We start from the raw sequence: 16,190 nt of genomic DNA on the forward strand, positions 1-16,190 counted from the left end.
GTTGCCCTTCCGTCTTTAATTTTATTTGCTTTATTAGTGAATGCTGCATTTACTTTCATAATTTCTAAATGTTATATGTAGTTTGTTGTATAATTTCTTAAGAATATTATTAACTTTATTGTTTCAAGATATAATTGTATCCCATAAAAATATGCAGATATTATTTGCACGATTGGCAAGCATTGAAGTGCAACTTAGTGAACTATAAAACACTTCAAATTTAATTTTAAGCATAATTAGAAAGAGTAGCATAGATATGTCAGTTAATGACTTGCCTGACAGAGTGTCATTGCCACTTAAAGCAGTAGAGAATTTAAGTAATCTTGAAGAAAAATTAAAAGACAAGAAAATACTTAAGCAAATAGTAAATATTTTTTTATGATCCGTTTATGCATTTTGTATGATATCTTTATACAAATTACGTATTTAAAACAAAAAACTTTTTAAAGGTTTATAGTAAATGCGATTCTACAATAATTTAAGTCTAATCAAAAGTAACTTTAATTATTGCCAGGTTGTATGTTTTTACAGGTTAATTATTTGGGTCAAATTGGAGTTAAAGACGAAGGAGATTGTAGAGGAGAACTTGCACCCTTGAACCGTAAGCACCTTTGATCCTTACATAACTTATTGAAGAGGGCTGATAACCAGCGTGTTAAAAATATTGTATCTTCAAAATTAATTGTGTTTTGGTTGAAGAATATACCACTATTAAATTAATTTCTAAAAAGTTAAATTTCGACGACAAAAAGTAATTTTATTTACTTTTACAAGGAACCTCACATCTTTAATATTTTTTGAGTTATCATTTTGTAACTAAACTATTCAGCTCTTGTATAGTTGCTTTTGGTATAGAAGCTATAGAAGCATCTAATATGATAAAAAAAAAGAATTTTTGTAAAAATGGAGCGAGTTAGCGTCCTCGATCCTAATGCATTTATTCACCTTTGATCCCATGATCAAAGGTGCACACACACACACACACGCAAATTGTAAAAGCAATAAAGTAAATTGTTCAATATGTCTATAATTATTATAACTGTTTATAATTTTGTTTTATATATAGCCTAAAAATATATTAAAATATAGCCTTAAAATGAAAATTTATACTCAGGATAACACCTTAAGAATAAATTTCGAAAATTTTTAAATACCAAAACGATAAATCACTCAGATTTATTAACTTTATTCTTGACATTAATTTGAAAAAAAACTTTTATATTTACTTTTAAATATCAAATTCAACATTATTAATCTTTCAACATTATTATCTTTCAACATTATCTTTCAAGATGCAGCTAGTAAATACATCTTTCAACATTATTAATATATCTTTCAACATTATTAATACATCTTTCAACATTATTATTACATCTTTCAACATTATTAATCTTTCAAGATGCAGCTAGTAAATGCAGGGCGAGTTCTTCGTCTTCGAGTACTGTACTTTCATTAGCATCAATTGTTTCATCATCTGCATATTCTACTTTTTGTTTTTTTGGTGGACGAAACGCACTGAGATTATAAGAAAACATATAAAAATTTTTAACATAATTTAGTCATGAAAAAAGTTATTTAGAAGATTTTATTTGATTTGGATTTTGCCATAACTTTTACGCCACTTCGATTTTTTTGTAAAAACTACAATGTTAGCAATTTGACCCGTAAAATGTCAATTTGATATTTTACGGGTCAAATTGACCCTCAAAGCAGGTCTTTTTTAAATAAAATTATATTAAATAAAAATTGATAAATTAAAAAGCCTTTAAGAAAGTTAAAAAGTCTGTATTAATAAAAACAAAGTTGCCTTAGATCCATTTTTTTAATCTCTCAAATACCTAACATGACTAGGATATGCAGCAAATGAACAAACGAATTTAGGATTCAAATTATTAAACTTAAAATCATAAAGAGCCAAATATACTAAAAATAGACGTAAATTTGGATATTAAAAATTATAAAAGAACATTTAAAAGTATCCAAGTTACAAGCAAGTACGTAAAAATTGATAAGGTTAACGAAAAATATTTTGAAGTGCCAAAGTTATGCATAAAGCGTATTAAAATACAAAGTTATGGCTAAACACAAATTATGTAAAAATTATTTTGTGCCAAAATACAAATAATATTTTGTTATAAAATGAAATTTTTATTTTATATGAAATTCTTTATATCACCATTGTACATTGTAAAACAAGAAAAATACAAAAATAAAAGAACCTTGAGTCTTCATCAGAACTAACATCTCTATCACTATCATCTGATGCTCCAAGAGTTACTCTTCTCCCCTTAAAGCATTAGAATTTAAATTGATTAAAAGTTAAATTCACTATTTAAAATCTTATTTGCATCACGATTTTGTAATTGCATTAACAATAGAGTTTGAAAGAAAAAAATTTACCTCCGACAATCCAACTCGTTCTTCTTTCTCTTTCTTCTTTATTTCTTTATGTTTCTTTTTTATTCTTGCTCTTTCTATAGCTCGATCAATCTTATCTTGTTCTTTCATACGAAATTTGGCCTTTTCTACGTCTATACCGCCAGCCTCCGAAGAAATGTCTACTGGCTCTACTGATACATGATTAGGATCAATATCTACCTTTGAACAAAGAAACAAAAATAAATTAGTTGACATAAACAACTAAACCTACTTTTCTTAAATTTATCTGATATTTGCAGCATATAATATTCAACTTCTCCAAGCAGGTAGTTATAAACAATTTAAACGTTATTTTATCTTGAATTTATTGTTTTAATCGTCTTAAATGTAAAATCTACTACTTTTAAATTAATTAAATGTAAAATCTTTTGAATTAACTTTGTTCATTCTTTAAGCAAAAAGCTCTTTTAAATACTTCAAAAACTAAATTGCATCAAAGACAACCTACCGAGTCAATATCTTAAATACTTTTATTTAATATAAAAAAATATAAAAATAACAAATAGCGATATTATGTAAAATAAAATCTACTTGTCTGATCTATTTATTTTACTAAGGTCAATTATAGCGAATAATTGGTTGTTCGCAGATCTGATCCCTAAAACATCTAAACATTTTTTATGGGCAAAGGCATCATATTGGAGTAAAGAACAATAAGGAATTTTTATCAATTGCACATGTACAATATAAGATTTATTTATTTATTTTCAAGCTTTATTGCTAGTGCACACATTTTTTTCATTTCTGTAGGGAAACTAATGCAGCCCATTCAAAAGCAACATGTTAATGGCAGTTAACGGGCTGAAGAAACTCTATTTAAAATATAATTTTAGGAAAGTTAAAAATATTTTGATAAAAAAATGAAATTATTTTATCAAGAATTAGCCTAAGGGCAACCGATAGTAAAAACTCTTAAACCACTCCATGCCGTATTTAAATAAGGTGGCATTATGGAAACCCATCTAAATCATGGACCGAAAAAACAAAACAAAAAAAAAACACTATTTTATTCACAATTTACAATTGTTTAAAAAAATGATTGAAACACTTTAACTTTTCTCTCTACATGAAATTAAGTGAATTTAACGATTTAAGTAGTAAATCAAGATTGGAAAAAACAACAACTAGTTAATAAAAAATTGATTTGAACTAATTTTGATGTACTCATTGGAACTTATTTTTATTTTTTTTTATTTTTATTTAAAGAAATTTTTAGAAGAAAATAAAGCGTGTACACGAAATAAATGTGAAAGAATAAGCGCGTCATTTTTTTTCAATGGTTGTATTAAAATCTTTTTAATCGTTTTGTTTTTTGTTTACAACGTGTTGTGGTTTCAAAAAAATATGTTAAATATGTTTTTAGTTTTTGGATTTAACTTGAAATTAGTTTTAAAAATGACAAAAGAAGAAGACGTAAGAGAAAAAATTATGCACAAATATTTACAAAATCCTAATAGTAGCTACAATTTGATAGCAAAATTGTTGCAAATACATCTATACACCGTTAGTCATGTTATTCAACGTTTTTCTCAAACAAAATCGATCAAATGCAAATCTGGTGGTGGAAGAAAAAGGAAGGTTTTAAAGATATAAAACTAGTTAACAGTTTTAAGAATAACCCAAGCCCTTCACTAAGGGAACGCGCAAAAATATATGGATTTTCTCATAGTTTTGTTTCAAAAGTTAGAAACAAACTTGGTTTTCCTTCTTTCAAAGCACAAAAAGTGCCCAAGCATTCTGAAACTCAACAAAAAAAGTGCAAGAACCCGCAGTAAAAAGTTCTATGACAATTTTATTTCTAAAAATTTCTGTATTATCGAAGATGATGAAACTTATATCAAGTACAATCATCAACAAGATATATTCCAAAATATAGAGGAAAAGCAGATAAGAAATTAAAATACATAAAACATGACATGTTTGCTAAAAAAGCTTTGATTTGGCAAGCTATTTGCAGTTGTGGCAAAAAATCAACATCTTATATTTCTCAGTCCACACTTTCTGGTCAAATATATGTTAATGTTTACAAAAACGCCTTTTACCTCTCATTAAATCACACAATAACAGACCTGTGTTCTGGCCTGATTTAGCTTCAATTCATTATTGTAAACTGGCTATGGAATGGTATCAAAAGAATAATGTGAAATTTGTGCCTAAAACAGAAAATCCTCCAAACTGCCCAGAATTGAGAGTTATTGAAAAGTACTGGACTATTATTAAAAGAAAAATAAAAAAAAAAAAAAAAAGTTTTGCGAAACATTAAAGATATTATAATATCATTTAAAAAAGCATCAAATAGTTTTGATTCTTATTCTGTGCGCAAGCTTATGGGTACGACTAAAGCAAAAGCTCGAAATTTTATTAGATTCCCACAGGAACAATTAATTTTTTTTTTAATGTTTGATCTTATATTATTGTATTAAAATTATTACTTTGAAATAAAAATTGAGGAGTACTTTTTTAAAGTTGTTTTTCTACTTTCACATTTATTTCGTGTACACGCTTTAGTTCTTAAACAAATTTAATAGTTTTAAATATAATAGATCCATATAATGAATTTTGGATCTTGATTTGCAGATCTTTTAGTTGACTTTTAAAGTTTTTAAAATATCTTTGCAGATCAATGATTATTGTAAAAATTCATATAAACCATAAAATCTTATGTCTTTTTTTAAATAAGATCTTTTAGATCCAACTCTTAAATTTTATTTATTTTAATTCTAAAACTTTAATTATTTCATACTAATTGTGTGGCATTTTCTCCAATATGATTTAATATGGAGTGATGCAACTATAAACCTGTAATACTGCCAATTTTATTTATAAAAAAGTTTATAGGTAAAATTGGCTGTGTTACAGGTTTACAATTTTATCTATAAAGCTTGAAACAGTCCTCTCAAAACATTTATTATTCTAGTAAACAAACACTATAATGAGAAAAGACATGCTGAATCAGAAATGGTTGGTTTGAACTCAAGATCTAATGCCCAAATCAGCTTTGAAAAAAAAAAAAAATTAATAATATATTTAAAAAACTTAACTAGGAGTAAACAAAAATAATTCATACTTCTCCTTCATCATTAAAAGTTATCTTTGTATTAACTTTGATATTCTTTCGAATTACTTTTTTTGCCATGCTTGCTTTGGTAATCTTTTTTTTCCTAGTAACTGCAGGTTCAACATCTAACTCCTAAAATCACATTAAATTTTTTTTTTTTAAATCAACATTTTTATTTATAAACAGAATAATAGTTTTACTGAATACCTACAAAATCTTTTGAAAACAAAATGGCTCATTACTTCATCAAGATCAACATGGTGCAGTTCCACAGACTTTTTTACCAAAACATCATCTTCACTTTCACTGTTTATGTGAAATGCACTTTTCTCTACTAACGAGCCTTTGTTATCATTTTTTCTACTAAGTACTTCAATCCCCACATGCTCTTTTTGTGTTCTGTTCTTGGAACCATTGATATTTTTTGAATTGTCAATAGGACCAATCTTTTTAACAAGTTTCTAATAGAAATTGTGAACAGAAATTAAATAAGATACTTCAAAAAAAAAAAAAAAAAAAAAAAAAATAAAAAAAACACTTTCAACTGATTTTTAATCTTCATAAATCGGACTTTGTGGGGGCATAGTGATAAGGCAAATATTGTCTTCTTTAAGCCCTGGTTATGTAGATTATATTTATATAACCTGGCATAGTATTCTTCTTTTTTTTTATGACGAAATAAATAAAGATAAATATTTTTTATTATCTTGACTATGTAAAAGAGTAAATAAAAGAATAATAAATAAGAATAAATAATGCAATATAATAACATATACTAATTTAATTTAAAAGTTAATAAACAATACAATAACATATAATAATTTACTTTAAAATTTGATAAATAATACAAAAAGATATAATAATTTACTTTAAAAGTAAATAAAATAAATAATAACATAATATGTAGTAATTTACTTTCAAAGTTAATAATACAATAACATATGAGGAGAAAACGCGCCAAGAAATTAGATTTTAAGAAATTGTAGGGAAACTGACCCACACATATTTTGCGCTCCAAAAAAAATTTACTTTAGTGTAGAAATACAAATAAAAGATGTGCATAGACGAAAATAAAATTCTGTATGATCATGAAATAAGCTTGATTAAACTATTGATTTAGCTTATTTTGATAATGTGAGATGGATTATATTGAATTAGGTTGATTGACAAAAACTATATATATATATATATATATATATATATATATATATATATATCTATATATATATATATAAAATATTGAATTCTTCTACAATAATATAAATATATATATAATATATATACAGTGAACGCTCTATATAAGCAACCTCTCTCTATAAGCAACCTCTATACAGGCAACTTTTTTTAATTCCACCGTTTTGTATAAGCAACTTATTTTTTTAAAGCTAAATATTTGAGTTAATTTTAGGCTAATTCAGAAGTAAAATCAGCTGTTCACAACAACATAACCTCAAGTTATAAAAAATTCTGTTATTGGAATATGTTTGTGTTTTTTGCTGCCAGTATTGAAGTGAATTTCTCTTAAATAGAAAAGTTACTTAAATTTTGTTAGTTTTTGTTGAATAATAAATTAATCAACTCAACCTCAAAGTTGTAAAAAAATAACCTCAAATTGTTGGATGACCCCAATAAAAACATCAATGATGGTATATATTCTTTTAATTTGGTGATAGAATGCGCAAAAAAAAAAAAAAAATTACCCTGCAATGGGGTTCTTTTGTTACTAAAAATAAGAGAAAAAGCTCTTGAACAATCATGAACAAATATATGTAATTGTTTTTATTTGTTTTGGCAATTATTCCTGTACTAAACCAAAGATTTATTAAAACTTGATTGTTTAATTATTTAAAAAAAAAAATAGAATTATTAACTACGCTTGTATGATAATAATAATAAAATATTTTCTTTTGCAAAATAAAGCTGAAATTATTTATTCTATGCAGTTTAGTTAGTAAAAGAAATAAGTAGAAATATTTTACTCATTTCTTTTACTAACTAAACTGTAAGTTTAGTTAGTAAAAGAAATGCTGATACCTAATCACGGCTATCTAAAACACAGGCCTATTAATCGTGCAAACCGTAAAAATAACTGGAGGCCGATTAGTAAAAATTTAATTTAGGCTTTATTTTGATTTATAAAATTATTTTAACAAATTACAATTGTTATCTAATTTGTCAACTAAAGGTACAATTGTTATCTAATTTGTTAACTAAAGGCATACTTATTTTATATTTATTAAAGAAAAAATATTACCAAATTTCAATGAAACATAATTTATTCAAAAGAGTTTTATATAAGTCAAACAACAAGAACAACACAAGTTTTAATTTAATCACTCAGTTTTAAAATTTTTTGAGCTGGCTCCTTGTAAGAGCGTGGAGTGTTTAGCTTTGAATAATTATTTAAAAAAATATTTGACAAAATTTTACAACTTTTCATACACTTATTATTCTTAAAATAACCAAAAAAAAAATTGTTGATTGATTGAATGTAGTATGATAAGGAATGCAAACAAACTGGCAAAGTCATATCCAGTGCAATAAAAAGTATATAACAAAAGAAAGTAAATTGACTTAAAATGTCAGTTGGCTTCGTTAAACCACCTCTATCTAAGTCTAAGAGATAAGCACCATACTCATTACAATATGAATATGTATCAGTGTCAAGATCTTCATAACCAATCTTAAATTTAAGGTAACCAGCAATGTATACTAAAGCCATTTTAACAGTGTCAGTTAAACTAGACTCTAATATTTTCAAAGAATCAAATATTTCACTTTCCTTTTGTGTTAGTTGCCTCTGACAGTTCATGCAAGTATGACCAACATGAAGCTCACAAAAGTCTGAATCATATTGTAAAAGTAGTTTTGAGTGCTCAATTTTAGTTTTTTCTAAAACTTGTTGAACCGAAATAAAATAAGCACCACCAGCACCTTGACGTAACTTACTAAATGCCTTTTCAATAGGGTCAGATGTAAAGTCACCAAGTTTTACAAATTCGTGTGATGTACTTAACAAATATTTTGCTAACTCAACTAGTCTTTTTAAGGTATGGACTTTCGCTTTAGATGTTTCAACAGTCAATGTTTTAATTCTATTTTTTCCATTATGGCAATCCATATCTTCACAGATTTGTGATAATGAAAGTATCTGTTGCAGACGAAGATCATCAGTCGAATTTATGACAGAGCGCAATGGGTCTCTTAACTTTTTATCATCACCCAGTTTGTGAACATTAATAATTTTCCATGTGTCTATAAACATTTTCAGAAATACAACAGTTCCTTTAACATTGGTTTGGTCTATTTTAGGATGTGTTGATAAGGCAGAAAGAGTTTCATCACAAAAACTCTCAAACACAAAGAAACATTTTGTCGCTCAACAGGTTTTGGAAAGATAGAAGCTGTATTTAAACGTGAAAGAGTCACAAGTGTCTTACTTTCTAAGTTGTAAAGGTTCTTAAGATCACTCCACCTTGCAATTAAATTATCACCATCATCCTTAAATTGAATTTCTTATGTTTTTTCAGTAATCCAATTATTTCTTATGTTTTTCCATATATGAACGTAATCGTAAAGTAAAAAAATGTTATTTTTAGTCAGCCATGGTTTCTCTTCTAAAGTTTCAAAGAGAGAGAAAAACTTTACATTGACTTTATTATTGTCACATATAATCGCAACACAACTTCCATTTGCATTTGAAATTGATCCAAGTATAGAATCAACTACTTCATACTGAAAATCTGAATCAAGACAACATACTGGAATCATGCATACTATAAAAGTGGGTCCACCAAAAAGACATTTAATCATAACAGCAAATATTGTTTTTGCTAATTTGTCTGGTAGATTAAAAGATTTCCCAAAAAGTTCTCCACCGTGATAAGTTAATGAAGCTTTAACATATACTTCATCAACTATTAAAATACACTGTCGTTGTCGGTTAGTAAGTTTGCAAAAAACATGCAAAATAAATTCATCATTGTTTAATTTTGAAGCTTTTGATGTCAATTTTTGTAGAGTAGAAACACTGGGAAGCTGATAATCATTTCGAATTCGCTTATAAAGTGCTCTTGAAACAGAAAAATATTCAAAAGCTCGAACAATAGTGTTTGAAGAATACAGTGTATCTCCAATACTTAAGACTTTCATAGAAGATAAACTTTCTACAATAACTTGTTTTTTTATAGATAACTCAATATTAGTCAAATATCTTATAGCTTCAGCCAAATTCGACCATTTGTCTAAAATAGTTACATGATTTTTTGACTAACTTGTTACATAGCATAAGCATCCACAATGATACATCTCATATTTTAATTTAGAAGAAAGATTTAGTATGAACCTATAAAAAATCAAATAAGAAAATCAGTAACAATTAATTAAATTTTTTTTATAAATTTATAATAATTTAAAGAAAGCTTATCTTACTTTGGTAAACCACAGTAAAATTCAGTTGATTGAAAACAAATTTTTTCATCACATTTGTAGACAACTATACACTATACAACTATACACTTTAATAAATCTTTTGGGATTTTTTTTTGGTAATGAATAATCGCATCATTGAAACTCAAATAGTCCATCGCTTTAAAAGTTTCAAGTTGATCAGCTTGTACACTTCTTGCACCAGAAGTTGATGAAGTTGTAATTCTTGACTTTGAAGGTGCAATTGGTACAACGCTGGACTTAACACAATTAAAAACAGAAGGTGGAGAAGAGGGTCTTTCTTTACCATAAACATTTATTTTTTTGAAATTTATAGGCCAATGTTCAGAACATACAACAGTGTATTTGCTATCAGGAATGTTGCTTCTTGGAATAGCAGATAGCCACTTTCTACGATCTTCTGGATCTTTTGGTAATCTGTAAACAGCACACTTTTTTTTATCTGTTAAATAATTAGTAGAGCAATTCGCAACACAACACTTTAAAGGCATAATAAGTCTCAATAAATATTTTTTCTTCTTCCAATTTTAAGCAACTATATTTAACCTTCTGCAAATATTTGTGAATTAATCGGCCTCCAGTTATTTTTACGGTTTGCACGACTAATAGGCCTGTGTTTTAGATAGCCGTGTACCTAATCATCTAGGCCTTTATGCTCTACAATGCCTAAACCACCTTAACCTTCCCTAATGATACACAGTCACACACAGATATCTACCAACCCTTTGATACCTACCAATCACTAATATCTGCCAACCTTTACTCTTAAACTCAGTCCATCTTTTGTTATGATTTCTGCTGTGAGATTTTCATACATGGCCATGATAACTGCTACCAACAATTCTTTAACACTTAAATACCACACTACCTCTCTTCATATTGCCAAAAACTTTTTCAAGGACCAGATCCACACACATTTTTTCTTTTCCAAAAACTTTCTTGAACTAACCTTACAATAAATATTGCATCTATTGTTATCTTTTTTGACCTAAAACCAAACTACAAGTTATTGATAAATACACTGCTTTATATTTTGTATATTATGTATGTAAACATCTAATAAACATTTTATGTATGTAAATATCTTAAAAAAAACCTTCTCTAGCAATATTTTGCATTTTCTTAACCATTAGCATTAAAAATCTGAACACTGAATTTCTTTTGTCCTCTATATCTAGCATCTCACCAAATGACTTCAACTGATATGATTGAGTTTTGTAAACATTTTACTTTGCCTTGCGCTTAATCAAGAAATACAAGAACATGTTTTCTTAACTTTCAAAGTTTTTTGTTGTTTTATAAACTTTCGATTTATCTTCTACAATTCAATCCAAGGTAGTTTTCCTATTATACTAACTTTTGTAAACAACTTAAATTAGATACTAAATAAAAATAAATAATCAAAAAAGAAATGCTACATAGATTTACTAATCAACTAATTGGCACAACTATATTGAAAACAACAGAGTTAGTAGTGGTGAGTGGTTCTTAGCATGAGAATATCATTCAAATTATAAATAATTTAATTTTAAACTCATTAATTATATGTTGAATATTAGGCTTACCCTCAATGCGAGACCAAATTTTTTTTTTAATTATTTAATTTATTTAGTTTATAATTATGTTTATTTAATTAAACATAACAATTATTATTTGTTATTAACTATTATTTGTTATTTATTATTATCATTTAGTTAATTAAACATAATTATAAACTTTTCAGCAAATAAAACAGTTTTAATTTTAAATTTTGAGTAAATTAGTGTAAAATAATAAAAATTAGCGATGCACCGATAGCAAAGGCCGATTGAGACTAATAATATGGTTTAATGTATGTATATAAAGGCAATATATTAATATTATACAATTTGCATATATAAGGTGCGCCTATGCACCAGTTTGGTTTGGCTATATTAGCTAATGCCAATGCCGATTAATCAACCATTTAATCAGCCGATGGTTAAACCGATTCAATGGTTGCTGGTTACCAATGGCACAGGCTAGTAGGCCTAGTCACTGCTTATGTATAGGTACAGGTTATATATATATTTTACATTCTTAATATCATTATAATACTCTTATATAAATACATTAAAACCATTATTAGCCACAATCTTAATAAACTAAAATGTTTGTACTAGTGTACTACACAATCTTAATAAACTAAAATGTACCACAATCTTAATAAACTAAAATGTTTGTACTAGTGATGTACCGATGGTCTTTGCCATCGGTACATCACTAGTACAAACATTTTAGTTTATTGAATATAAATAATAGAAACAGCATGTTTTCGAGGTAATAATAGTTAATATGAAAATGATCTTAATGAACATTGTTACTAATAGTTTATATTTGATAATACACCATATTAACTTTATTTAGAAAAGTTAACATTTCTATGCTTAAAAAGACAACCTTTATTCTTTTGTGAATTATTTAAAAAAAACAAAAAAACATTTACACACAACAAATTTGAAAGATTTTTTTTTTCATCTCGACAAGCAAGAGAGCAACACTTTGATGTTTTAAAACCTTGTTACAAATTGTTACAAATCTTCCTCATAAACTCTTGTGACAAAAAAAGACTGAACAATAATCTTTTTCTTTTTATTATATATGAAATACAACTACAGTAGCGTGCAAAAGTAACTGGACAAGAGCATAACTTGAGATAACTTTTGAATGAATTTCTTTCAAATTTTCACTGAAATGTCAAAAAATTGATTACAAATCTAAAAACAAATAATTTTTTACTAAACCAAGCAATCTAATTTTAGTTCTAATGCGCATGCAAAAGTATCCGAACAAAAAAAAAACTTGAACTAGATTTTTTTTTTAAACATTTTTTAAATTGAAAATGCATTATTTAAATTAAATTACTTTGGCATTGAGTCCACCAGCTTCATAATCACAATAATTTTGATTTTTCCCCATTCTTGTTTCAGAGTTACTTGTTGGTTTTCGACCTGAAATTTTTCGATCAATGAGCTTACATAGACATTCAATAGAATTAAGGTCAGGACTTTGCTAAGGCTATTGGATTAATCAAATTTCTTTGGTTTTGAAAATTTTTTTTTTACAAAAGTTGAAGTGTGGTTTGGGTCATTGTCCTGCTAAAACATCCTTTCTCGAGGCATTTTGGCTTTAGCATGTGGTAGCATAACATCCTTAACTATATCTTTGTACATATTTTTGTCTATTTTGCTATAACAAATAAATCTGTATACAGCTGGCTACTGTATACAGATTTATTTATTTTTAAACTAAGGCAATTTATTTTGAAACCTAGGTAACGGTACCAGTAATTGACTGTTTAAGAGAAAAAATTCAGTATGACTGCCATATCTTTAAGATTGTTTGCCAATTATATAGTCTGAATAGTTCTAATAACTTACCATACTATCTTTTAGCATACTGTTAAACAATATTTTACAAAAATTTTTCTATGTTTTAGTAGCCGTTTTTTTAAAACATGATTTTGCGTTAGTAATTGACCATCTAAAAAAACAACAACTCAATATTTGACTGTCCTTTGCTTTAGTAGTTGACCATATGTTAAATGAGAGAAAAATGAAAGCTGTGATTTTTTAATTTTAATTCAGTTAATCTAACATCGCACAAAAATATTATATATTTTTTAAACGATGCAACACAAATACAACATTTTATTAAAAATAAAATAATGAGTAAGCATTCATTTCTGGTATAAGGTATGACCCACATCGGGAACACATCAAAGACGACATTTTAATTTAAATGTTGACATTTTATGTCAACAAATACAAAATTTTATTACATATGAAATATCAAATAAACATTCATTTTCGGTATAAGGTATGATCCATGTCAAAAACACAAGTTTGGAGGAAGAATTTTCCTTTGTATTTGCTTGCTTAAATATAAAAGATTATCTTCCTTATCTGGCCAACGATAAGAAATGGAAGAAATTCTACTCTGAACCATTGTGCTATCTCGTAGCCATTACTACAACTTGAACTACTTTTCCCGAAAAATGACTCCCTTCATACTCTACAATTACAAAGTCATCCGTTTTCAGCATAATTAAATCTTCATCTGAAGAATATTTATATCATTTAGAATCTTAATTATCGCTTAGCTCAGGAGTAGAAATAGATGAGTCTGAATCAGACTCTTCATACCGTTTCATTTTCTTTACTTTTTCCTTACTTTTTTTTTCCGGCTGCTCTTTCTTGTTTCTGTCTTTCTAGTTCATTTTTTTTTGATTTTCTTTTGGAAATGCAATTGTTCCCCATGTTCCCCAGACACTAAAACAGGTATTCTTTCTTTTGGGTTTTTCTTCTGTGGCATTTTCTAGCCAACAACAGGGGGACAGAATCTGTATTTTTTAAACAGAGATGATATACTTGACTGTCCAGCGATTGCAGTATCTTCATTTTTTTCAACTATGGGAGATACTACATTTGATGGTCTTGCGATTATGGTATCTTCATTGCCTTCAACTATGGGAGACAGTACATGTAATGGTCTTGCAATTACGGTATCTTTATTGAAATCAACTATGGGAAACAGTACATTTAATGGTCCTGTGATTGTGGTGTCTTCATTGTTTTCGACTATGGGGGACATTATGTGATGATCCTGCTATTGTAGCACCTTCATTGCCTTTAACTATGGGAGAAAGACTTTTAACTTCTAACTCAGTTTTCTTCCACAATAGGAAAAGTGATCTGTCAGAAGGATCCCTTTCCCAATTAATTGTAGATTGCTCAAATAAATAAAATTTTTCTTTCCCTACTCTCATTCAATAATTGCAATACCTGGCTAACATATTTCAGACATGAATGTATGTTTTCATTTGGCACATCATTCTGCACAGTAAATTTATTTTTATTTCCTGGAACCCTCGGTACGGTTGGATCCCAAGGATAGAGTCCACACTTGCGGAAACTGTTGGCCAACACAGAATGAGTAACATGCTTATCCATTATTTCTTTTAGCAGTTTAGCAAAATCTTTTTTCAAGATGCAGTCACCTAAATGATTGCTACACCACTCATAAACATGTTGCTTCCAATTTTCTTTAAATGCGTGAAACACTGAAACATCCATAGGCTGTAAAATGTGTGTAGCATTAGGATATAAAGCCACCAAAATAATCCCATTTTGATTGCAGAACTGACTTGTTTGCATATTTAAATGGGAAACATGTCCATCAACAAATAAAATAACAGGAAGAATTATATACTTTAAGCCAAGGGTGAAAAAAGTTTGCCAAGAAATCATAAAATAGTTCCAACTGCATCAAACCGGAATCACTTTTTCCTAGTGCCAAACTGGAAGGAAAGTTTAGCGTTATTTCCACAGGCAGCCCCTCTTATTTGTAGATCACTAATGGTGTTACAACACTGCCATTGCCAGTAATCAGTACTGTGAGACACTCCCTGTCATCTGAATTAACTTGTTGATATATTGTCTTCACTCCCTTTCTTGCATGAAGTTTAGTTCCTTTTGGCTTAAGAAAAAAGGCAGTCTCATTGTAATTAAAATACCGTAAGGGGTCCATCAAGACTTGTAAAATATCTCCTTTTTTTAAGTATTCCTTAACTTCCATGAACCACCATAAAATAATGTCCTGTGTCACTGATGCACGGAAAACTGTTAAGTTTTGGCTTAGACATTTAGATATACTTTCATTTCTTCTTAAAAATCTGTGGATCCATATCCTCCCAGGACGGTTGTTAGTAAAAGACTTGTCTCTACCAAGGTCATTCACCAACCGCTATACATTATATTGAGGTTGTTTAACAGTTACAGAGAACCCTGCTTTGACCATTTTTAGGACCCAGTTAGCAATAACTATTTCCTCTTATTATTTCTTACATCTTGGATGGCTTCCTTCATCATTTTCTCTGAGTATTTTCGAAATTGACCTTTTATTGCAGACATAATGAATCTAAAACAATACAAAAAAAAAATGGATTCAGAAGTTAACACATTGTTTTAGTGTTTGACCTCCTGGTTATCTATTAGATAAACCTAAATTATTACGTTAAGAATATAAAAACAAGTGTAGTTTGCTAAACAAAAATAAAACATGAATGTTACGATGAGTTAAGATAAACAAAGAAATAACTGAGTAATCGACCACCCCTGGTCAATTACTTAATTATTTCAATGTTCTGATCCAATATATGACCACCTCCATAACTGACTACAGATGGCAGTAAACAGATAATAAATAACTTTTAACTAGTATCAAA

The 16,190-nt window shown here is 27.8% G+C and overlaps 1 protein-coding gene across 1 annotated transcript in view; it reads right to left on the reverse strand.

Annotated features, from left to right (window-relative positions):
• Positions 1–1,312: 1,312 nt before the first annotated feature.
• The window catches only part of LOC100211878 (probable ATP-dependent RNA helicase DDX10), a 78,342-nt gene continuing 63,464 nt past the window's right edge, over positions 1,313–16,190 (reverse strand). The window contains exons 17-21 of the mRNA XM_065792591.1: positions 5,740–5,958; positions 5,507–5,629; positions 2,401–2,598; positions 2,220–2,287; positions 1,313–1,515 (exon numbers count right to left, since the gene is read on the reverse strand). Coding sequence (XP_065648663.1) covers positions 1,395–1,515; positions 2,220–2,287; positions 2,401–2,598; positions 5,507–5,629; positions 5,740–5,958 — 729 coding nt within the window. The 3' untranslated portion in view covers positions 1,313–1,394. The remainder of the gene's footprint in view (positions 1,516–2,219; positions 2,288–2,400; positions 2,599–5,506; positions 5,630–5,739; positions 5,959–16,190) is intronic.

This window comes from Hydra vulgaris, chromosome 03 (genome assembly GCF_038396675.1).
Source record: "Hydra vulgaris chromosome 03, alternate assembly HydraT2T_AEP".
Lineage (NCBI taxonomy): Eukaryota > Metazoa > Cnidaria > Hydrozoa > Anthoathecata > Hydridae > Hydra > Hydra vulgaris.